At 46.1% G+C, this 23,719-nt stretch overlaps 1 protein-coding gene across 1 annotated transcript in view; it reads right to left on the reverse strand.

The window, feature by feature from the left end:
- The window catches only part of CACNA1I (calcium channel, voltage-dependent, T type, alpha 1I subunit), a 157,193-nt gene that overhangs the window by 105,626 nt on the left and 27,848 nt on the right, over positions 1-23,719 (reverse strand). The window contains exons 2-3 of the mRNA XM_006865169.1: positions 19,536-19,647; positions 18,428-18,561 (exon numbers count right to left, since the gene is read on the reverse strand). Of these exons, the coding sequence (XP_006865231.1) occupies positions 18,428-18,561; positions 19,536-19,647 (246 nt within the window). The remainder of the gene's footprint in view (positions 1-18,427; positions 18,562-19,535; positions 19,648-23,719) is intronic.

Below are 23,719 nucleotides of genomic sequence, written 5' to 3' on the forward strand. Positions count from 1 at the left end.
AGAGAAAAAGAGGAAGACCCCCAACGAGATGGATCAGCCAGGTGGCATCATTGATGGACTCAAGTGTGGCAGCGGTAGTGAGGTTGGCCAAGGATCGGACATTGTTTCGTTCTGCTGTGCATGGGGTCGCTTTGAGTCGGTTCCAACTCAATGGCACCTGACAACAACAACAACAATGCTACCAGAGCTCCTTTCAGAACCTACTAGAGTACACCTAACAACAATAGGTACCTCACAAACCCCAGCACCATTTTGTGGATTAAAAACTGAGGCTCACAGAGTTAAAGTGACCTGACCAACATCACATCCCAAGCTTGTCGCAGAGTCTGGACTGCAATGTGGGAACAGGAGAGGGAAGATGCATTGGAAACAATTACCATATGCCTAGCAGCACTGTGGAGTCCTGGTGTGGCGCTGTGGGTTAATGTGCTAGACTGCAAAGCCATTTGAACTGTAAGGTCGGCAGTTCAAGTTCACCAGCTGCTCCTCGGAAACCCTATACAGGGTCACTATGGGTCGGAACTGACTCGACGGCACTTCACAACAACAAAGCAGCACTGTGGGTTAATGCGCTGGACTGCAAAACTGTTTGAACCGCAATGTTGGCAGTTCAAGCTCACCAGTTGGTCCTCGGAAACCCTAAACAGGGTTGCTATGGGTTGGAACTGACTTGACGGCACTTAGCAACAATGAGCAGGAGGCGATGGGGCTCCCCATCTTTTCTGGTCTGTTGACGTTACAGGAAGGCTTGGCACATTTTGAGGGACTCCCCTGAAGGAAGACAAATCACAGCAATGAGGCCTTTGTGGTCTCCAAATTATTTGGGGTCCACCTTCCTATTTATCAGTAACAGCCCTGCTGCCATGCCAGGGACCCCTCTATCTGTTCAAGAAGCAGTAATAGGTTGGTCCCAGGAAAGGGGTATCCACTGACTGATTGGACAAAGACAGGTACCAGACCCAAAGTTAGTCTAACCATAGGTAGACTTGTGGGAGAGGCTCAGCAAAGAGGGAAACAATGTGGGCTCTAAGACAATCAGCTGGGTTCCGTCAGGAGCAGAAGGGACAACAAGGCAGAGAAGACAGAGAGCCACAATGGGAAACAAAGCTGTGGGTCCTCCGAGTCTTGGAGCAGCCCCACCATGATTTAGTTTCACACTAGACATTTAAGTAGAAAGATCCTTGATAGATAGATGATGGATGGACAGAGAATTCTAGTAATTTATTTGTGCTAACCCACTCAAGCCTCCCCACAGTCTACAGGCGCCCCTGAGGACTACTTCCTGCCTGGTCCCTGACACCCCCATTCCACCTGCCTGTCAGGTTCCATCCTCCCTCTTCACATGGGCTATAAATCTATAGTCTGAAACTACCGGTTCTATTTTAAAATAAGATTTCATTGTGTTTTTGATTAAAGTTTACAAATCAGGTTCCCATTTGACAATTTTCACACAAATTGATCAGTGACATTGTTGTTATGTGTCGTGGAGTCGGTTCCGACTCATAGCGACCCTGCACAGGGTTTCTGAGGCTGTAAATCTTTATAGGAGCAGAAAGCCTCATCTTTCTCCCACAGAACAGCTGGTAGTTTCGAACTGCTGACCTGCAGGTTTGCAGCCCGATTCATAACCACTATGCTACCGGAGCTCCTTGATCAGTGGCATTATTGACACCCTTTACAATGTGTCAACAGTCCTTGTCATTGTGCTCTGATTGCTCCATCTGCAGTACTCTACTTCCTTGCCCCATTTTGGGTTTGGGATTAAGTGTTGACCTTTGGCACTCAGGTTTTTTCTTTAGTGTTGTTGTTGTTAAGTGCCATCGAGTCGGTTCTGACCCTTAGCGACCCTGAATACGATTTCCAAGGAGTGGCTGGTAAGCTTGAACCACCAACCTTGCAGTTCAAACGACCTTGCAGTCTAGCGCATTAACCCACAGCACCACATTAGGACTAGAGCATCAATAATTGGTCATATCCTTGATTTTGTGCATTACTCTACTTTTCTGCTAAATGGTGATCTCAGATCATTTTGGTTGAAAGTTTAGAGAGCATCTCAGAGCTATAGTCTCAGGGAGTCCTCTGGTGAAATTGTTGTTGTTGTCATGTGCCGTGGAGTCAGTTCCGACTCATAGCAACCCTGTGAAATTACTGGTTCTTAATTGTGTGGCGCTGTGGGTTAATGCACCAGACTGCAAAGCCATTTGAACTGCAAGGTTGGCGGTTCAAACTCACCAGCTGCTCCTTGGAAACCCTATACAGGGTCACTATGGGTCAGAATCCACTCGACGGCACTTAGCAACAACAATTATCAAGAGGTACCAACCATGGTTCTCACCCTCAGTATAGGATGTCCTTCTGTGACAAGGAATGAGAACATAACTTACACAGCGGCCCTGCCTAATTCTCAATCCTCACTTGGATCCTCCCTCCTACTTCTCGCATGCCCTCTCTGGACCACAAGGTAGAGTTTACCCCTCTCTGCTCTGGACCCTTCTACACTCTATTCACATCCGTCTCAATGGGTTTTCCCCCAAAACAGATTCTGGACCAAGAACTCTGGAAGCTAGTTTACGGGGAGAAGATTCCCGAAAGCACAGTGAAGGAAGGAGGTAGAAAGTGAGAAAAACCGAGGAACGGCTATAGTTGAACAGGTAAATTACCACTGTGGTATCTGGGGCACAATCTTTGAGAGACGATGTGGCATGAACCCTAGACCAGACACTGAGTCCCCTCCCCATCTAGTTGAGAGACAACTCCCCCAGGTGCTGGAGAAAGCCCCGGGCCAGAGGAAAGAGGTGGGAGACTGTGGGTCTCTGTAGAACCAGAGATGATGGGGTGAGGGAATACGGGACAGAGACATCAACAGCACAGGCTGGTACAGCGCCTCCCACAGGGCACTGTGGGTGCTGGGTGTGCACCTCTCTCCTCAGCTGATCTCATCTTACTCCCTATACACCCCAGCACCAAGCCAGCCCTGTTACACAGGAAGCGCTCAGGGAATATATTTAGCATGAATAAAGCTTCCCATTTTGTGTTGAAGGCCACCTGTGAGGGAAGAAACGATCCGCTTCACTCTTCCCACCCTGGCTAACAGCTGTGGAAGTTGGGTCCCCCACCCTACAAAACAGAGGTGAGGAATGAAGGGTCTGTTCTGTGGGTGGAGTAACCACCAGGCTGGCTTCCCTCAGGTCCCAAGTTAGACATCACTTGCTGGCGTGAGAAATTAAGTCCTAATTACACAGTTACTTTATCACACAGTTTCAGTGCTAAAAGTCTAAAAAAAAATTTTTTTTAATCAACAAAAACCCCCACTACCTCCTGCTAGCTCTCTAGTGCCTAATTAGGTAAGTAATTTTGCTTTACAGTGAGCACTTCCGTCCTGAAATCACCCCAGAAGGAGTGACTGTCTCGAGGAAGAGGGGCCCCAGAGTGGCCCTACTGAGGTGGCAGCGGTGTCAGGGTGGCATCAGGAAACTGGACATCATTCTTCAGGCCACATCTCACTTATCCGGCCAAAGAGCCTCCCTTCCCAGCCTTCTGCTCCCCTGGCTCCCAGGAAAGGTCTAGACACCCAGGGCTGGTCAGCCAAAGGATGTCATGCCCCCAGTCACCGTGATTGGTTCAGGATAACCATGTGTTTCCAAGTGGGCCAATGAGGGGCAGTCTAGCCCTTGAGCAGAGACTGCTGGGAAACATGTACTCTCTTGCAGAGTTGCTGCCTGGAAACCTGGCGTTCCTGGCAGCCATGTTGCCTCTGTTGTGGCCTGAGAATTTTGCCAACACAATAGGAGGCCAAGAAAAGAGGTGGAGAGACAGGATCCTGACCATATGGCTGGTGCACCTGCCTCTAGCTCAACTCAAATCCCAGCTCTGCCCTCTTTTCTATTCAGTTGTATGAGACAATCCACCCCCTTTGTGGCTTGATGCCCATTTGAGTTGACTTTCTGTCACTTGCAATTTAGAGTCCTGGATGATTCCAAAGGGCTTCCTGAGCACTCACTACATGCCAAGCACTTTACATATCTACCCTCTGATAATCTTCCCACAGTAGAATCAAGACATCCACTGCAAATGAGGAAACAGGCACAGAAAAATTCTTAGTGATTTGTCCAAGTCACACAGCCAGGTAGTGGGGGATCCAGATGCCTCACTTCCCAGCTCCCAGCCCACCAGCCCTCTGCAAGGGGAGGAGCAGGCAGACCACCTTCTTTCTCATAAAGACCCCCTTCAGTTACCGTCTATGAACAGGGTCAGCATCTCTGGAAACAGTGTTGTCCAGTGGAGCAAGCATGGTGCCAGCCAACCTGGGTTCCAATCCCAGCTCTGCTGCTTACCTGCCACATCTTTAGCAAGTTACTGAAGCAATCTCACAGAGGATGTGGAGAGGATGCATTGTTCCTACACACATTCAGTGCTTAGAACACTGGTACAAATAAGCGCTAAGGAAGTGTGAGCTATTATTGTACAGAAGCCTCCCTCGCCGGCTCATTCACATGTGCCCGTGAATCACGTGAGGCCTGCTTAAACACTTTCTTGGATCCCACCACCTGCCAGAAAAAAACCCAGGCAGTAAGAGCCTCCAAAAGCTCACCACACCCCCTCTCTAGCCTCATCTTCCAGCACTGTCCGCCTCCAGAGGCACCAGAACGCAACAGGCTGTTTCAGACCACCCTACCTGTCCAGGAATCCAGAACCCTACCCGCGGGGCAGAGTTGTGCTCTCTTGACACTTGTGCGTTGGTTCCACTCCACCTCTGGCTCTGAGGCACACTCTGTACACACCCCCGTTCCTCGGGGCAGAAACTAAATCAGAGGCCCAGATCAGTCCCTAGAACCCAGCGTAGGACCTGCTTGGAGGCAGGCACCCCCTTATGAGCTTGTCAAATAAATAACTTGAGGCACAAGATCAGAAGTGGGGGGCGGAAATGCCTTTTAGCTTAGAGCTGACAAGATACAACATAAAGTGGCTGAGATGCTCGTCTTTCCAGGAAATACCCCGCCCAGGAGATGATTTCTATGTGATGTTGATAAAAATAGGGTGTTTTCTCAATCTTTGCAAGGGGCCCACGGGGGCTTTCTTAAAATGTAATTTAAGATGTAGCTAATAGAAGAGAAGCTGAGATGCTGGGAATCGCAGATCTGCTGTCAAGAGGCAGATGCAATGGCTCAGACTTCTGTTGGTTGATAACTAGATCCCCAGCCTATGTCAACTGATGTCCCAGCACCAAACACATAGTAGGTGCTCATAGGAGGAGAGATGGAGGAATGAAGAAACTCATGGAAAGAGAATTTAGGAGTCACAATAACAACCCTTGATTTTGGCCAACATGTTAGGATTTATGGGTCATTTCCCCCACAGTTCCTCACACTAATCTTATGGGACCAGAAGAACAGAGGTTATTGAGCCCACTTGACTGATAAGGAAACTGACAATCTGAAACCAAGACAGGTCAAGTTCATACTAAAGAGGGAGCTCAGGGAAAGAATGTCTGGTAGACATTAACAAAAGCAAAGGAAGAGCTACATAGATCCCAAAACAAACACCACACCAGTCACCATCAAGTCCAGAACAGAACTGTGCTCCAGAAAGTTTTCAGTGGCTGATTTTTTTCAGAAACAGATAGCCAGACCTTTCTTCTGAAGCACTTCAGGGTAGGCCTGAACCTTCAACCTTTCAGTTAGCAGCCGAGCATGTCAACTGCTTCCACCCGGGAAACAGAACCCAGACAAGTGGCATGGGAGTATCTCTGGGAACCTCAGTGGCAAGAGACCCTGAACTTACTCTGTCCAAGCCTCCTTCAAGCAACTCAGCTTCAATGACTAGCTCTGGGTAGGACTGCCGGATGAAATGCAAGATGCTCAGTTCATGTGAATTTCAAATCAACAATGTATCATTTTGTAATATACATTTAGCTTACCTATTGCATGGCACATCCTTATCCTAAAAAATGATTTGCTGTTGGTCTGAAATTCAAACTGAACTAGGTGTCCTATATTTTTTTTCAATGTTTTATTGTGGATTGAATGAAAGTTTACAGAGCAGATCATCAGTTTTACATTCAAATCATATACTTTGCTTCATGTAATTGCTTCATTACATGGTTGCAATCCTCTCCACATACGAACAGTTAACAGCATTTACCTCTATTCACTTTAATCAGTGAATTCCTCCCTGTGTCTCCCGCTACTCTCATTTTCCTCTAACCTCCCTCTTCTTGTTAGCTTGTCCAGTCACCCATATTAACATGTGTCTACCCTCCAGCCCATGAATAATTTTCCCTTCCTCCCTCATCCCATAACCATCATAATAGATTGGTTCTTTTCTCAAAAAAACCTTTTCTTAAACTTTTTGCAACATTGGTCGCATACAGTATTTGTCCTTTTGTGATTGACTAATCTCACTCAGGAATTCTGGTGTGGCTCTATGGGTTAATGCGCTCGACTGCAAAGTCACTTTGAACCACAAAGTCAGCAGTTCAAGCTCACCAGCTGCCCCTCAGAAATCCTATACAGGATCGCTATGGGTCGGAATCGACTGGACAGCACGTAACAACAACAATTTCATTCAACATAATGTCCTCTAGGTTCAACCATGTTGTGAGGTGTTTCATAGATTCATCATTATTCTTCAACGTTTTGTAGTATTCCATTGTGTTTGTGTACGAAAGTTTGTTTAACCGTTCTTCTGTTGATGGGCATTCAGGTTGTCTCCATCTTTTTGGATATGTCTCTTGTAGACAGCATATTGAAGGGTCCTGTTTTCTTATATGTTCTGATCTTTATTTCTCTTGACTGGTATATTTAAAACATTTACATCCAGTGTAATTATCAGTAGGTATGAACTGACTACTGTCATTTTGCTGTGGTTTTTGTGATGCTGCCGCTTTCTTTGTTCCACACAATTTTCTATGCCGAGTTCATTTTGTTCGTGGATTTTCTTTTCATTTTCATTTCTTTTGTGCTAATGCTCACTAAATCTTTCTGATGTTCCTTTTTTTATTTTGATGTACAGGTGTATTCTTTTTCTTTGAGGTTCCCCTGTAATTTATTAATGTTTTCCCTACTTAAAACTGTTTTATCTTGAAATCTACCTGACTTCCTTGCCATTTGGAAGTTCTGAATCTAAACTATTCCCTCTTGTCGCTGTGTTATTGTTGTTAGGTGCCATCGAGTCAGTGCCGACCCATAGCGACCTTATGCACAGCAGAACGAAACACTGCCCAATCCTGGGCCAACCTCACTATTGTTGCCACACTTGAGTCCATCGATGCTGCCACTTGGCCAACTGTGTAGTTGACTTCATTCTACATTGAGATTTCTGGTTCCCTATTTTCAGTCTTGTGGAGTCCTGGTGTGGCACTATGTGTTCATGTGGACTGCAAAGTCAGTTTGAACCGACTTTGTCAGAGGTTCAAGCTCACCAGCTGCTCCTTGGAAACCCTATCCAGGGTCACTATGGGTCACTATGAGCACTTAACAACAACAACAACAATTGTCAGTCTTGTAGGTTTGTTTTAAATGCTTCTATATCTGGATTGAGTTCTGGGTGATACTGTCATGTATGTTAATCCCAGGTTGTTGTCTGTTGTTGTTGGTTCTAAGTCCAAAGAACACTCTGTAGTATTTTTTGTAAAGTTGGTCTGGTCATTACAAGTTCCTTTAATTTCTACTTATCAGGAAATGTCCTAATCTCACCATTGTATTGGAGGGACAGTTTTCTGGGTATATGATTCTCGGCTGACAATTTTTTTCATTCAGAGTTCCGTATGTGTCATCCCATTGCCTTCTTGCCTGCATGGTTTCTGCTGAGAAATCAGAGCTTAGTCTTATTGGTTCTCCTTTGTAAGTAATTTTTCATTTTTCCCGAGCTGCTCTCAGGATTCTTTCCTTGTCTTTGATTTTGGAAAGTTTGATTATGATATGTCTGGGTGATTTTCTTTTGGGATCTATCCTGTTTGGGGTTCACTGAGATTCTTGTATGTGTACTGTCTCATCTTTCATGATGTAAGGGAAGTTTTCCTCCAACAACTCTTCAACAATTTTCTCTGTGCTTCTTATTGTCTTTTCCTGTTCTGAAATTCCAGTCAGCCATAAGTTGTTCCTCTTCATGATTTCCCACAGAACTCTTAGGCTTTCTCCAGATTTCTTCTTTTCTTTTTTCCCCCTGATTGTTCTTCTAGCATACTTATTGACAGATTTATCTTCAAGTTCATTAATTCAGGTTTCCAATACTTCAAATCTTCTCCTTTTCCCTTTCAATGCCTTGTCCATTTCTAAGTTTCTGGATTTCTAATTGCAGGCTTTGTATTGTTTCCAAATTTGCATTTATTTTGTCTGTTTGTTCTTGTAGCATTTCCCTGAATTCTAAAGTGTTTTCTTTGTTCTTGTTGCTTTCCTCAAATCCGCTGAAGGTACCAAAATAATCCTTCTTTTGAATTATTTTTCAGTTCATTCCATTACCTTTTTTTCTTCAAAAATGTTTTCTGACTCTGTATTTTGGTCATTTGTTTGAGCCAGTCTCTCTTGTTTCTTCATGTAAACTAAAAACATCTGTTGTCTCCAGGGCATTGTGAAGTTGCCATATTTGTAAAAACAAACAGTGCACTTGTTGGGCCCAGAGGGAAGAAATCTTTGGTGGGCTCTGCAATTCAAGGATCTCACAAGGTGGTTGTGGAAGGGATGTAATAGCAAAGTTCTTGCCCCAGATGGAGTTCCTATTTGGCCTTGGTGTTATCTGTGTTCATTCAGGGCACTCAATCTGAAAGTAGTTCATGGGGGCCCTTGATGGAGCTGGTCTGTTAGGACCATAGGGAAGCTGGGGGCAGGGTGACGGGTTAAATGATAATCTGGTGGCTCCATGGTTTTGGAGGTCTGGAGCAAGCCCACCTGAATCCAGGCACCAAAACAGTGCAGCCAGGCCTCAGCTCACACTGACGTGGCTCTGAACTCCTGGAGAGTAGAGTCTGTGCTGGAAGGGGGATGAAGGTGGGAGCTGGCCACACCTCTGGTCACCAGGGGAGCGTGGGTAAAAAGAAGAAATTGCACCTTTTCCATCTCCCATGGGAATCTGCTCTGCCAGGCCTCCCTCTGCTGCCAAAGCTGCTCACAACATGGTGAACACCATCTGCCCAGCCGTTCACCGTCAATCTCTCTCTCGCTGTCCCTGCTCGGCCTCTCCTCCCAGCAAGCACTCCATCCACCTCTCTAACCTTTCTTCTGAAGTTCAGGGAGCCAGAATTTTCTTCTTTGCCTGTTTAATTTGGTCTCTCATGTCTTTATTATAGAGAATCCATGTAGTGTGTTGGCCTAGTCCACCATCCTGCTGGAAGCTTTGGTGTCCTTATTTTTATTTCCTAAATCTGACAGCCATGTCTCTCTCTGGGTCCTGCCAGTCAAGTGTCTTAGTGGGTAGAATGCAGCAACATGTCTAGAGAAAGTCATACCTATGACAATTAGTTTAAAACTGGTGAATGATCTCTCCCAGACAGTGACAGAAACTACCATGGTGAACCGAAACTGCTCATTGGTGCCTCTCTTCAAGCAGTGCCCAGGGCATGTATCATACTTGAGATGTACCTCTGAGTGAATTATAGCCCTCCAAAATATATGCCCACATAGATTTTGAAAAAAGATCTTTGTCACCTGCAAATGTCATCTACTTTGAAAAAAACATTGGAGCAGGAATTGAGTTAGGCATCTCAAGATGAGATCATTCTGGATTATCCAAGAGGCACTCCAAGTCCACTGAGCAGTGTCCTTATAAGCAAATAAGATATGGACACACAGAAGGTGATGGGAAATGGAGGCCAAGTCCACTGAGCAGTGTCCTTATAAGAAAATAAGATATGGACACACAGAAGGTGATGGGAAATGGAGGTAAAAGTTGGAGGGATGAACACCAATGTATGGGACTCTCCCTTATATCTCCCAGAAGCCAAAATCACCTAGACACACCATGCTAGGCACAGGAGAAGTGCTCAGTAATCATCCACGCATCCTAGTATCAGGGTTTGTGTCTCCCCACTGTCCTTGGGGTGCCCCTGAGATTTTTCAGGGTCCGCTCTTCCCCACTCTCAGTAACCCCCAACAAACTCTGGCCAATTAGAGCTCTGCCTCACCTTGACCACAGTGGTTGGCTTAGGGATGAGCATATGACCAAAGCCAGCCTTTCTATGCCAGCCTCAGTTCCAGGACTCACTGGCATGACCGGAAAAGGAAAGTCTGTCTGGTGAACCCATGGGATTAAACCATGAACTCAGAGCTACCCAGTCAACTTGTCACCTGAAAGGAAAGTCTACAGTGATGGTGGTCAGCACAGGCGAGCTGTAGAATGGAAGGACACAGAGTCTGGTGACATCTTTCAGGATTCTGGATAAAGAGCCCCAAAGCCAGAGAGCCCTCAGCTTTTCAGATAAATTCTCTGTCATAGACTGAATTGTGTCCCCCATAAAATATGTGTCAATTTGGCAGGCTCATGATTCTCAGTGGTTTGACAATTCTGTAATGATGGAATGTGGCAGTTTCATGATGATTCTCCATGATGTGATCTCATGTGATAAACCATTAAGAGGATGAAGGGTGGTCTGCAATACCCTTCTACCACTCATATGGCAGTTTGACTTACTATGGTAGCTGGTGTGTTGCTGTATGCTGAAAGCTATGGCACCAGTATTTTAAATACAAGCAGAGTCACCCATGGTGGACAGATTTCAGCAGTTTCCAAACTAATACAGACTAGGAAGAAGGTGAGACCAATCACTTCTGAATGGTTGTTGTTGTTGTTGTCAGGTGCCATCGAGTCGGAACCGACTCATAGCGACCCCATGCACAGCAGAACGAAACAATGTCCGATCCTTGGCCAACCTCACTACCGCTGCCACACTTGAGTCTATCAATGATGCCACCTGGCTGATCCATCTCGTTGGGGGTCTTCCGCTTCTTCTCTGACCCTCCACCCTACCCAGCATGACATCCTTCTCCAACGATTGTTTCCTCCGGACAATATGTCCAAAGTAGGAGAGACGAAGCTTAGCCATCCTGGCCTCCAAGGAGCACTCTGGCTGCACTTCTTCCAAAACAAATCTATTGGTTCTTTTGGCAGTCCATGGCACTTTCAGTATTCTCCTCCAACACCACAATTCAAAGGCATCAATTCTTCTACGATCCTCCTTATTCACAGTCCAGCTTTCGCATCCATATGAGGCTATTGGAAACACAATGGCCTGGGTCAGGCGCACCTTAGTCCTCAAGCTGACATCTCTGCTCTTCAATACTTTAAAAAGTTCCTGTGCAGCAGATTTGCCCAGTGCAATACGTCGTCTGATCTCTTGACTGCTACTTCCGCGAGTGTTGATAGTTGATCCAAGAAGAATGAAGTCCTTGACAACTTCAATCTTTTCTCCATTGATAAGAATGTTGTTTATTGGTCCAGTGGTGAGGATTTTTGTTTTCTTGACATTGAGATGCAATCCATATCGAAGGCTGTGCTCTTTGATCTTCATAAGAAAATGTTTTCAAGTCCTCTTCACTTTCAGCGATCAAGGTTGTATCATCTGCATATCGCAGGTTGTTAATGAGTCTTCCTCCAATCCTGATGCCCCATTTTTCTTCATAGAATGGTTAGCCACTGAAAACTATGAGTAATGGCAAAGCATTGTCTAAAACAGTGTCAGATGATGAAAGAATTGCAAACATCTATTAATAATCAGAACATGGAATGTTCAAAGTATGAAACAATAATTGGAGAAAAGATTGAAGATGTCAGAGACTTCATTTTGCTTGAATCCACTACCAACACGCATAAAAGCAATAGTCAAGAAATCAAATAACATATTGCATTAAGCAAATCTGCTGAACAGACCTCTTTAAAGTGTTCAAGAGTTAAGATGTCAGACTGAGTTGTGCCTGACCCAAACCATGGTATTTTCAATAGCCTCATATACATGTGAAAGTTGGACAGTGAATAAGGAAGCCCATAGTAGAATTGATGCATTTGAGTTATGGTGTTGGAGAAGAATATTGAAAGTACCATGGACTGCCAAAAGAACTAAAAGAACTTTGTTAGAAGAAGCCAGGATGGTTAAGATTTTGTCTCTCATACTTTATCAGGAGGGACCAGTCCCTGAAACCATGCTTACTATAGTGGAGGATCCGAAAAAAAGAGGAAGACTCCCCAGTGTGATGGACTGTACAGTGGCAACAGCAATGGGCTCACATTTAACGATGATTCTGAGGATGGCGAAGGACTGGGCAATGTTTTGTTCTGTTGTGTGTAAGATCTCTATGAGTCAGAATCGATTTGATGCCACCTAACAACAAGGTTCCCTGTGGCTAAGGTTAGCCACCAGATTCAGTTCTGGTCCAGTGTGATGGGACAGAAAATGTTGCTTTCCTGGTCAAAGTGACCAAGTATGGTTGGCACAGTCCCACCTCTCTTCAGCCTGCCTTGTGCTGTCAACACAGACAAGATGTCCGTGGCTCCAGCAGCCACCTTGTAACCATAAAAGAAAGACCAAGAAAACTACCAGGAAGTCAGCCCCCACATCACAAAGTCATCCCCCGTAACTGCAGACCTTAGAACTTCATGTTATGTCAGAGAGAACCAACTCGGAGGACTTGCTGAAACCACTGTTGTCTAAGTTTTCTGCTACTTGCAGCCAAACGTGTTACTGACAAACAGACCCAGGAAGTCACACAGATTCAGGACCCATTCCCAGCCCATGAAGCCAAGATCCCTGGGTTCAATTCCTGCCTCTAGCCCTAACCAGTCCTATGACCTTGAGCAAGACATTGTGCCTCATCTATGAAAGGGAGGTGACCACAGTCCCTCCCTCACAGAGCTGGTCTGAAGAGTAAACAAGATAATGAACCGCATCAGGCACACGGTGAGCACTCAGCAGTCAACATTTTTATTTTGATCACATCCTAGATGGTGCCTAAGAGGATTCTGTTCCTTTTGCTTTTTAAAGTCCCACTGATGGGGCACTTTGGACAAGAAGAACTCTCAGTGAGCCACCACAGAAGGGACGTGCCCACCCGACCTAAGCTTTAGTGCAGGGCGTAGGAAAACTTTAGATTGACGTTCTGCTTCCCGAGAGCCTAGAAGAGTAAGGGTTGGAAAGCTGTTTCCTGCCCTCACTCGGAAGAGGAGATTTCCAGGGTAGGATAAATCTTAACCCAGCCTTCCCTGCTTACCCCAGGGCCAAGATGCTCACTTACAGATGTTATTGCTATTTTTATTAATATTATTAATGATCATAAAAATTCCTACGTGGAGTCCCCACTGTTCTGTTCAAAAAAGTACTCCTGCTTGTCGTGAGAATTTATTAGCTCCTAGAGACAAATGCATACCCGAGCCCCTCGCACACTTCTCCCGCTCCTTGGCTCCCCATCTTGAAGTGTTCCACTGAGGGGCTGCTGGGAGGGTCAAATGAACTGCTTTCTCCAAGGGGGGCCCACAGGCCACTTGCATCAGGGCCACCTGGGCGCTGGTTACAATGCAGGTTCATAGGTCCCACACCTGCTACATCTGGATCCCTGGGAAGAGGCCCAGGAATCTGCATGTTAACATGTTAGTGATCCTGTTTTCTCCTGGAAGTTTGAGAAGCACTGAGCAGGCGTTCAGGACCATGCAGGGATATGAGGAGAGGGAAGGGTGCACATTACCCATCTGCCTATGCTCATCCTCAGCTGCCCAGGAACCATGGCAGTAGAAAGCTTTAGAGAGCTTTCAGATGTAAGGGGCCTCCCATTCATCACTCTCATCCAAGGTGAGGCCCACATTGGCTCTGCCTCAGTCCCCGCAACCCAGCCCCCCAGCCTTGATTGACCCCAGAGTCCAGGCATAAAATGCCCAGGCCTCATTTCACTTTTGGGGGGTTGAGGGAAGAGGCAGAATGACCAGCATGAGGTACCAAGAGAGATGTCTAGATAAAGGGTATCTCGAATTCAACAAGGTAATATCATTGAATATTTCATGATCCCCTAATGGACAATGGTAGAAAATGGAGCTTGAATGGTAAGTTAGGGAGGTGGCTTTAACAATGCCCCAGAAGAAATGATTGCCAAGGCTTTGTTAAGCCTAGCAGAGTCTCTAGTGAGGTGCCACAGGGCTCTGTCCTGGGCTGATCAAGCACAGGAAGTAAATGCAATGAGTGGGCAAAGCAGGACGCCAAGAAATCGCTAAAGGATGAAATCATAGAGAGCAATGCACAGTGTGGCACTGAGGTTTGAGAACTCAGCTGCAGTTAGGTCTGTGGTGGGAGAGATCAGGCTTGGAGGGCACACAGCCAGTTCACAAATCACCACAGTTCTACTCAGTACTGGGGTCTAACCAGTACATCCCACCCTAGCCCTATTGGGAGGGTGAGGTCCTGTTCCCCTATCATATTACAAGAGGGATGATGACAGACAGAACCAAGTACAGCAAGGGTCCTCCGGGAACCCTTTGCTGTCCTTTGAGCCTGGTGGGATGTACTGGGGACATTTCACTTGGAAAATGAAAGATTCAGGGAGTCAAAAAGACACCTTCCAACTTCTGAAGGGCTATTGTGGGTTGGTGATGCCCCTCCCAGCAGCCTCTGGTTGCTGCTCACATGATCAGGCCCCTGCCCACCTTTTTGGCCTCATCACTCAGCACCCAGGTCCTGCAAACCCCTAGATTCCAACACCCTCTCCACTCTCCCATCCCTTCCTCAAACACCCAGCTCATACATGCTGTTCCCTTTGCCTGAGACATCCTGGTCAGCGCTCACTCAGCCTTCCTTGGAAAAGCGTACCCTGAGCCCCCCAGTCCCAACTTAAATCTATACCTTCTATACTTCTTTGTGACAACTTTGATTCCCATTTGGAATTACTTGTTTTATATTTGTTTTCTCAACTGTGAGTCCCATGAGATTACAGACAACATCTGTCTCATTCATCCTTGTATGTCGCTGACCAGCACAATGTCTAGTATGTCCTAGATGCTCAATAAATATTGATTCAGTGAATGAATGATACCATCAGGTGGGAGTTACCAAAAAGTTAAAAGCCAAAGCCACTGTCACCGAGTGAATTCCCACTCCTAGCGACGCTGGGGGTGTAAACGCAAACATTTACAGGAGCAGACAGTCTCGTCTTTCTCAGAAGGAATGGTTGGTGGGTTTGAACAGCAACCTTGCATTTAGCAGCTCAATGCCTAACCCATAGCACCACCAGGGCTCCTATAAGGCAAATTTCAGCTTGGTAGAAGAAAGAATTTTCTAGAAAGGCGTTGTTAGGTAGCGTAATTGGCTTCATCTCTGGCAACCTCATGTGTAGCAGAAGGATATGTTATCAGAATCTGCATCATCTTCATGGTCATTGGAATGTCTGAGTCCACTGTTGTTGTGATTGTGTCCATTTCTACTGACCCTCTACCAAACACCACATCCTAAACTGCAAGCTCGGCAGATTGAGTTCACCAGTTACTCCTCTGAAACCCTATTCAGGGTCACTATGGGTCAGAAATGACCCGATGGCACTTAACAATAATAAGGGATAGAAACGAGGGTGACCCATCAGGTGATGGACTAATATGGCATTGAAGACCTGGTGTGGCATTGTGGGATGAAGCACTAGACTACAAGTTCACACTCACCAGCCACTCTTTGGAAACCCTATACAAGGTTGCTATGAGCTGGAACCAACTGCATGGCCCTTAACAGCAACAACAGTATGGGATTGGCTGCTGTGAGTGAGGTAGTGAGTTCGCTGCAGTGGCAGCAAGCAAGTAGGGGACTGGCCTCTGGATCCCAGCTCAGCCTGACAAGATAATTAGACTCCATGCGAAGTTGAAGGCTGTGACCGATAAGGAACCTTCCAGCTCAGAGTTTCTGTGTCTGCCTCCACAGCTTGAGGAAGGAGCCAGTAATTTGGGGAAGGGGAGGGGCAGAAAGGGAGGAAACATCCTCAGATGTCAGGCCTGTTACTCGGGAAACGGAACATTTATAGCTCCAAGTCGGATGGGACTGCAGGAGCGGGCAGGCAGTTTTGGGGATGGGTCCAGGGTAGGAATGAGACTGGAAGTCTGGGCTCTAGAGTTCGGTCTCGCCCTCCCCACCCATGCCATCTCAGCCACTTCCTGCTCTATGCACACAGGACTGAGAGGGTGTTGAGGAGAGGTGAGGTACACACGGCTGGACTCACGAGTATTCAAAACTCTGGAGAAAAACTCTCCTTTGAACCTGACTTACAACCAGCAACCTTGTTCAGAAATTATTAAGAATTTCACAATGGTAACCACAGAGCATGAAACTAGCCCGGCCCTCAGCCCCCTGCTCTGGGACTATGCCAGCCTGTAACCCACCATAACCTGCCCCCTCACCAAGAACCCAGAGAAGTCATCATCCTGAGGTCTTGCCATGTGTGCAAGCCAGACCAGCTCCCAACTCTGCTCTGCTTAGATCTTCATTCTCTTGATTTGTAGATATGAGCAGATAGCAGGGAATCACGGAGCAATCAAGGAGACGCCTCAAGTTACAAGGGCTGGTGGGGGTGTCCAAGGGAGGCAGCAAGTGGGGCCAGCAGAGTCAATGTCTGCTCAGAAACAGGAATAGGAAAATGTATGCTAAAATTTGGGAATAAGGCAAAGGAAGGACAGTACTTCTTGCCATGACGTTTTCGAAGCATTGTTTAACAGATTTATTTAACAGAGCACTATTTAACATAGCAGTATTATTTAATTATCTAAGGAATGCACGCACCTCTCTTTGATTTACTGGTTACTATTTATTAAAGTGCTGCAGGACCACGTTTTGTTCTGTTGTGCATAGGGTTGCTATGAATCAGTACCGACTCTATGACACTTAACAACAACAACAATTTACTAAAGGTCCAGACACTGTGAAATTACAAGTTAATCTGTAGACTTCTGACTGGTGGAAATTTCTATGCATTAGAAAAGATAAACCCCAAAGGTGATAGTTTATTCCCCCACAGGTCAATAACCAGTCTTGATTCAATCCTACCCACTGTAGTTTCATTTCTTTCTCCAACACCTTTTTGCCCTAATTATGTTGATTAGCATCCTGCTGGTTCGCCATTAATGAGTTGAATAAATCTGTTAATATTTGTAATAGAATGTTCATTCTAGATTTGTGCCCATTTCCTTTTCTTTTAGTTTCACTCTCTGAAAATGAAACCTTGACAAGGGTTGTCTCAGAAATCAGGGAAGACTTAAGATGCCTACTGAGTACCCATAGGGACCCTCAATGGTGCAAACGGAATGGCGCTCTGCTGTGAACTGAAAGGTTGAAGGTTCAAGTCCACCCACACGTGTCTCAGGAGAAAAACCGGGAGATCTACTTCTGAAAACTCCACATTGAAAAACCCTACGAAGTAAATCACTGCTTAACTTAATTAGTTAAAAAAAAAAAAAAAGCCTGCCTTGAGTATTATGTTCTGTCTTTTAAGAACTATCTGCATGGGATCAAATTGACAACAGCAACTAACAAGATTACACATTACCTTCAGGGGGCAGTGAATGTGTTAACGGGGGAGGAACAACTCCAAGAAAGAGGGCAAGAATGTGTGTCCAACTCAAAAATGTCACCATTGCCACTGGATTGTCCATATAAAAGTGGCTGGATGCCTGGATGCTTTGTTGTATATATTCTTAACAATAGTGACAAAATAAAATAATAAAATGCTTTAAAGGTCAAAAAACAAAACCCTTGGGAGCAGTTTTGCTCTGACACAGAAAGGGTCAGAGTTGACTTGACAACGAGCAGCAACAAAAAAACAAAAAACCCAAGCCCACTGCCTCCAAGTGGATTCCAACCCTATATAACGTTTCTGAGGCTGTAAATCTTCACAGGAGCCTCATCTTCCTCCTGCGGAGTGGCTAATGGATTTGAACCACTGAACTTGAGGTTAGCAGCTCAACACCTAGCCCACAGCACCACCCACACTTCTTTGACAACAAACAGCATCTCATTTAATAATAATAGCTAATATTGATTAGGTGCTCCTGTTGATGCAGGTAGGAGTCCTCATGTGGTGCTGTAGGATAAGCACCAGACTGCTAACTGCAAGGTCGGTGATTCACACCCACCAGTCGCTCCTTGAAAACCCTTTACAGGGTTGCCATGAGTCGGAACCGACTTCACGGTCCTAAACACAACACACACACACACATTATTGTTGTCCTGTCCCCATTTTACAAATGAGGATATTGGGGCTTAGGAAGGTTAAGTAACTTTCCTGTGGTCACAAGGACAAAGCAGACCCATTATCATCTGACAGGTGGGAAAGACACGCAGTTTACCAAAGAGAAAACGAAGGATGTCTGTCTATCCAGACCATTAAGCAAAAGGGCATCATTTCTTCCACCCAAGTGGTCCAGAGGGCTCCACACACTATCGCACAGAACACGGATTATTTAAATGATGTCAGAGTGAACCACCTACCCTGCCATGACAATGAAGAAATCCAGGCGGTTCCACGTGTCTCCAAGGTAGCACTTCTTGCCAAAAATGCCCAGAGCCACCATCTTGAGCACCATCTCCATGGCAAAGAAGATGAAGATGAAATCGTCAAAGACCTGCAGGGAGGGGCAGGAAGAAGTGGAGAGGAAAGGAAGAATGTGAGGAGTAAGAACTGGACCCATGGGGTGGGCTAGGGGCATAGGCATGGGGCAAAGAGCCTAGAGAGGACACTTGTATGCAAGAAGAGAATTTCAGAGATCCTGGTGCAATGCACCCGTTCCACAGATGAGGAGACTGAGGCCCAGAAAGGGAAACAAACTTGCCCAAGGCCACACAGTCCATTGTATATGTTTCCTAAGATCAGATGTAATGACAATGGCCCTCGGTGTCAAGACGGGGGCATTACTAAGTACCACCAACTGGACAGCACATAACAACAACAAAAATCAGAGTCCGGGAGTCCTGGTGTGGTGCTGTAGGATAAGCACTTGACCACGAGGTCAGTTTGAACTGCAAGGCCAGCGGTTCAAATTCACCAGTCACTGGTCAGAAACCCTATACAGGGTCGCCATGTGTCAAAACCGACTCGACAGCACTTGACAACAATGAGCGTCCTGGTGTGGCTCCATGGAATAAGCACTTAACCACAAGGCCACTTTGGACTGCAAGGTCGGCAGTTCAAATTTACCAGTCGCTCCTTGGAAATCCTGTACAGGGTCGCTAAGAGTCAGAATGGACTCGACGGCACTTAACAACCTGAGCTAGACACTCCGCCTGCATTCTGTCTTTTCAGTGACTCTATGGGTGGCCCTGTTTCACAGATGAAGAAACAGACTCAGGGAGATTAAGTGACTTGCTCTAGGTCACACAGGAGACTCTGTCTGACTCAGAAGCCCACATGGAAGGGGCCTTCTGAAAGCAGGCTGACACCTCCCACGGGACACAAGCCTCAGGAAGAAGCTGGCCGTGGCATCAGTGTGAAAGACTAGGCCAAGGGCCCTCGGATGGAGAGGTGGGGGGCGGGGCAAGGGGCACTGGGCGGGGGAAGGGGCGGAGAAAGGGGCACTGGGCGGGAAAGGGGCGGCCTCACCTGCAGGATCTTGCAGCGGTCCGACAGGCAGTCCATGTCATCGCAAGGCTGGTACATGCCCAGTGTGACGCAGTTCAGCAGGATCACCAGCATGCTGACACACTCAAACCACGTGCACACCAGGTCAAGGACAAAGCGCTCAGAGGCCCTAAAATTTAATACTCCCCACCCCCACCACAAACATATGCATAGCCCCTATTCCTGAAGCTTCCTTCCTACGGGGATTTCTCAGAATGGGTCCTGCCCAGACTTCCTAGGACTTTGGAGTCAATCCCATCCCAAGGCCCAAACCCCACCGAGCCATCACCTTCCAGGAACCCTCCTCCCCTGCCCATCCTGGGAGCTCCCCTCAGACCAGTTCCCAACTCGGAACACAAGACTCCTCCCTTCTTCACTGTTTCCCCACCGCCCCCCCCTACGCCCCTCCAGCCCAGCCTGGTTCTCTGGTCCAGGCCTGAATATGGAGCCTGCACAGCGCCAGTGCAGTGTGGGTACTATTGACTGGCCACCCCGTGTCCTTGGCTTCCCACCAGCCCTGCAGGTCCTACACCAAGCAGAACGGGGCTCAGCCTTGGGCCTCCCACAAAGAATATCTCCTGTGGCCAGGCAGCTCTGGGGACCATTTCTTAATGGCGATGTGGGCAGTGCTTCCATGCTGCCTCCCACTCCTCTGGCCAGACTGCTCCCTGTGGTCCTCACCCAGAATGTAGTCACTTCTCCATGAGACCCCAAAGTCCTCCTTCCCCGCTCTCCCTTCCTGGGCCCCTGCTGCCCACTCTGAACATCTTTCACCACACCTCCAAAACTCCCAATTCACGTAGAGTCCTAGACCCAGGGTGGGCCCGAGCTGGGAAGGACCTAAATCAGGGTTCCTGTTCACAGTACCCAAGACCCACCAGGCTCCACCGAACTAGTGTCTCCCATTTTGCCCAAATCTTCAAGTCTCAGAAAATCTGTGCCCAGTTAAAAAGAGACCACTCCAAGGTAAAATGGACTTAAGCCACACGCAGCATGAATGACTGAAGTCAGACTCAAGGGTGAACTTCCACAGTAGGAAGTCTGGTGGATCCTGGAGGTAGTTCTCCTTCTGTAAGGATAGATGGTGATGGACCTAGGCACACACCACCATTCCCAACCCTGGCCCTGGCCTCCTCCCAGAAAGCGAGCAAAGGCAGAAGGAAGCAGCAGCAGTCTACCGGAAATGGCACTGCCTGTGAGTCAGGGGACCTGCATTTGAACTCCAGTCCCAGTACTGACTAGCTCTGGGGTCTCAGGCAAGCCATTCAGTCTTAGAGCCTGGGTCCCCATGGGAGAATCCTCACTGTCCCAAACTCCCTGTAGCAGCAGTGAGTGGTTAGAACATCAGTTTAATATAAAATGAGTGTTAAAAAAAAAAAAGTTAAAATGAATAAAGAGAAATACTGTTAACTGATAGTACGTGGAGGGGATTATAATCATTGCAATGAAACAAGGTGTATGATTTGTTGAATGTAAACGGATGACCTGCCCTGTAAACTTTCACTCAATTCACAATAAAAACTTTAAAAAAAGAAAAAGAAAAAAGAAAGAAATCGGTGAATGACCTCCTTCTCTTGCTGAAACCCCTGCTGTAGCTTCCTGTTTCTCTCAAAATGAACACTGAAGTCCTCACCATGGACTGTAGTAAGTCTTTGCCCCCTCCCCATGCCCCTAACCTCATCTCTGTCCACCTTTACCCTGGCTCACTCCACTCTAGCCTTGCAGGTCTCCCCACTGTTTCCCTGAAAAAGCAGCCACACTCTACCCCAGGGCCTTTGCACGTGCTGTTCCCTCTCTCTAAAGCCTCCTCCCAAGACTCTCCAACTCCTTCTGACCCTTTAGCTTCATTCTCCATAGGAAAAGCACCTCAGCCCACATCCTAGCCTCTCCACTACCCTTGTCCTTTCCCTCCACCTCCACCTCTCTTTCTGAGCACTCACCATACCCTAAAACCAGGGAGTCAGCATGATCACTGTCCTCATCCACATCTAGTCCTCAACACTGCCCCGGCTCTAACAGTGACAGGCATCCAGTGTTGTTGTTGCTCTTAGGTACTGTCGAATCAGGGTCAAGTCAGCTCCAACTCATAGCTACCCCATCAACAACAGAATGAAACACTGCCCGATCCTGCCAGCATCCTCATAATTGTTGCTATACTTGAGTCCATTATTGCTGCCACTGTGCCAATCTGCCTCCTTGGGGATCTTCCTCTTTCTCACTGACCCTCCACTTTAACAAGCATAATGTCCTTCTCCAGGGACTGGTCCCTCCTGATAACATGTCCAAAGTACGAGAGACAAAATCTCACCATCCTTCTAAGGAGCATTCTGGCTATAATCCTTCCAACACAGTTTTGTTCTCTGGCAGTCCATGGTACTTTCAATATTCTCCTCCAACACCATAACTCAAATGCATCAATTCTTCTACGGTCTTCCTTATTCATTGTCTAACTTTCACATGCAAATGAAGATATTGACAATACCATGGTTTAGGTCAGATATAGCAGTCCTCAAACTATTACCTTTGCTCTTGAACCCTTTAAAGAGGTCATGTGCAGCAGATTTGTCTACTGCAATACATCATTTGATTTCTTGACTGCTGCTTTCTTGAGTTTTGACTGTGGATCCAAGCAAAATCAAGTCTCCAACAACTTCAATCCTTTCTCCATTTATCATGATGTTATTTATTGGTCCAGTGGTGAGGATTTTTGTTTTCTTTACATTGAGTTTGCAACCCATACTGAAGACTGTGGTCTTTGATCTTCATCAGTAAATATTTTAAGTCTTCTTCACTTTCAGCAAGCAAGGTTGTACCACCTGCATATCACAGGTTATTAATGAGTCTTCCTCCAATCCTGATGCCACGTTCTTCTTCACAGAATTCAGCTTCTCAGATTATTTGCTCAAAATACAGACTGAGTAAGTATGATGAAAGGATACAACCCTGGCACACACTTTTCTTCATTTTAAACCATTTAATGACCCCTTCTTCTGTTTGTATGTCTGCCTCTTGGTCTATGTACAGGTTCCTCATGAGCACAATTAAGTGTGCCAGAATACTCGTACTTCACAATGTTGTCCATAGTTTGTCATGATCCACACAACTGAAAGTCTTTGTGTAGTCAATAAAGCACAGGTAAACATCTTTCTGGTATTCCCTGCTTTCCGTCAAGATCCATCTGACATCAGTAAAGATATCCCTAGTTCCACATCCTCTTTTCACTCCAACTTGAATTTATGGCAGTTCCTTGTTATATACTGATGCAGTCATTTTTTAATTATCTTCAGCAAAATTTTACATGCATGTAATATGAATGATATTGTTAAATGATTTGCACATTCCATTGAGTCACCTCTCTTTGGAATGGGCACAAATATGGATCGCTTGCAATCAGTTGTCCAGATAACTGTCTTCCAAATTTCTTCACATCGATGAATGAATGCCTCCAGTGCCTTCATCAGTTTGTTGAAAGATTTCAATTTGTATTCCATCAATTCCTGGTGGGGTTGGTTATGTGCTGTGGAGTCAGTTCTGATTCATAGAGACCCTGTATAGGGTTTCCAAGGCTGTAAATCTTTACAGGAGCAGAAAGCCTCCTCTTTCTCCCAGCGGGCAACTGGTAAATTTGAACTACTGACCTTGCAGTTAGCAACTCAGTTCTTAATCCACTACGCTACCAATGAGCCTTGTTTTTCACCAATACCTTCAGTGCAGTTTGGACTACTACTTCCTTCAGTACCGTTGGCTCTTGATCACATGCTACCTCTTGAGATGTTTGAACATCCACCATTTATTTTTAGTACACTGACTCTGCTTATTCCTTCCATCTTCTTTTGATGTTTTCTGCATCATTCAATATTTTACCCATAGAATCCTTCATACTGCAAGTTGAGGCTTGAAGTTTTTCTTCAGTTCTTTCTGCTTGAGAAATGCTGAGAATAATAAAATTTGCAAAGATTTGAAATCAGAAAACCAAAAAAGAACACGCTCAGCATTTCTCAAGCTGGGGCAACTGAAGAAAAAATTCAAGCCTCAACTTTTGTTACTGAAAGATTCTCTGGGCAAATCATTGAATGATGCAGAAAGCATCAAGAGAAGATGGAAGGAATACACAGAGTCACTGTACCAAAAGGAAATGGTTCATGTTCAACCATTTCAAGAGGTAG

Source organism: Chrysochloris asiatica, unplaced genomic scaffold, assembly GCF_000296735.1.
Source record: "Chrysochloris asiatica unplaced genomic scaffold, ChrAsi1.0 scaffold00076, whole genome shotgun sequence".
Lineage (NCBI taxonomy): Eukaryota > Metazoa > Chordata > Mammalia > Afrosoricida > Chrysochloridae > Chrysochloris > Chrysochloris asiatica.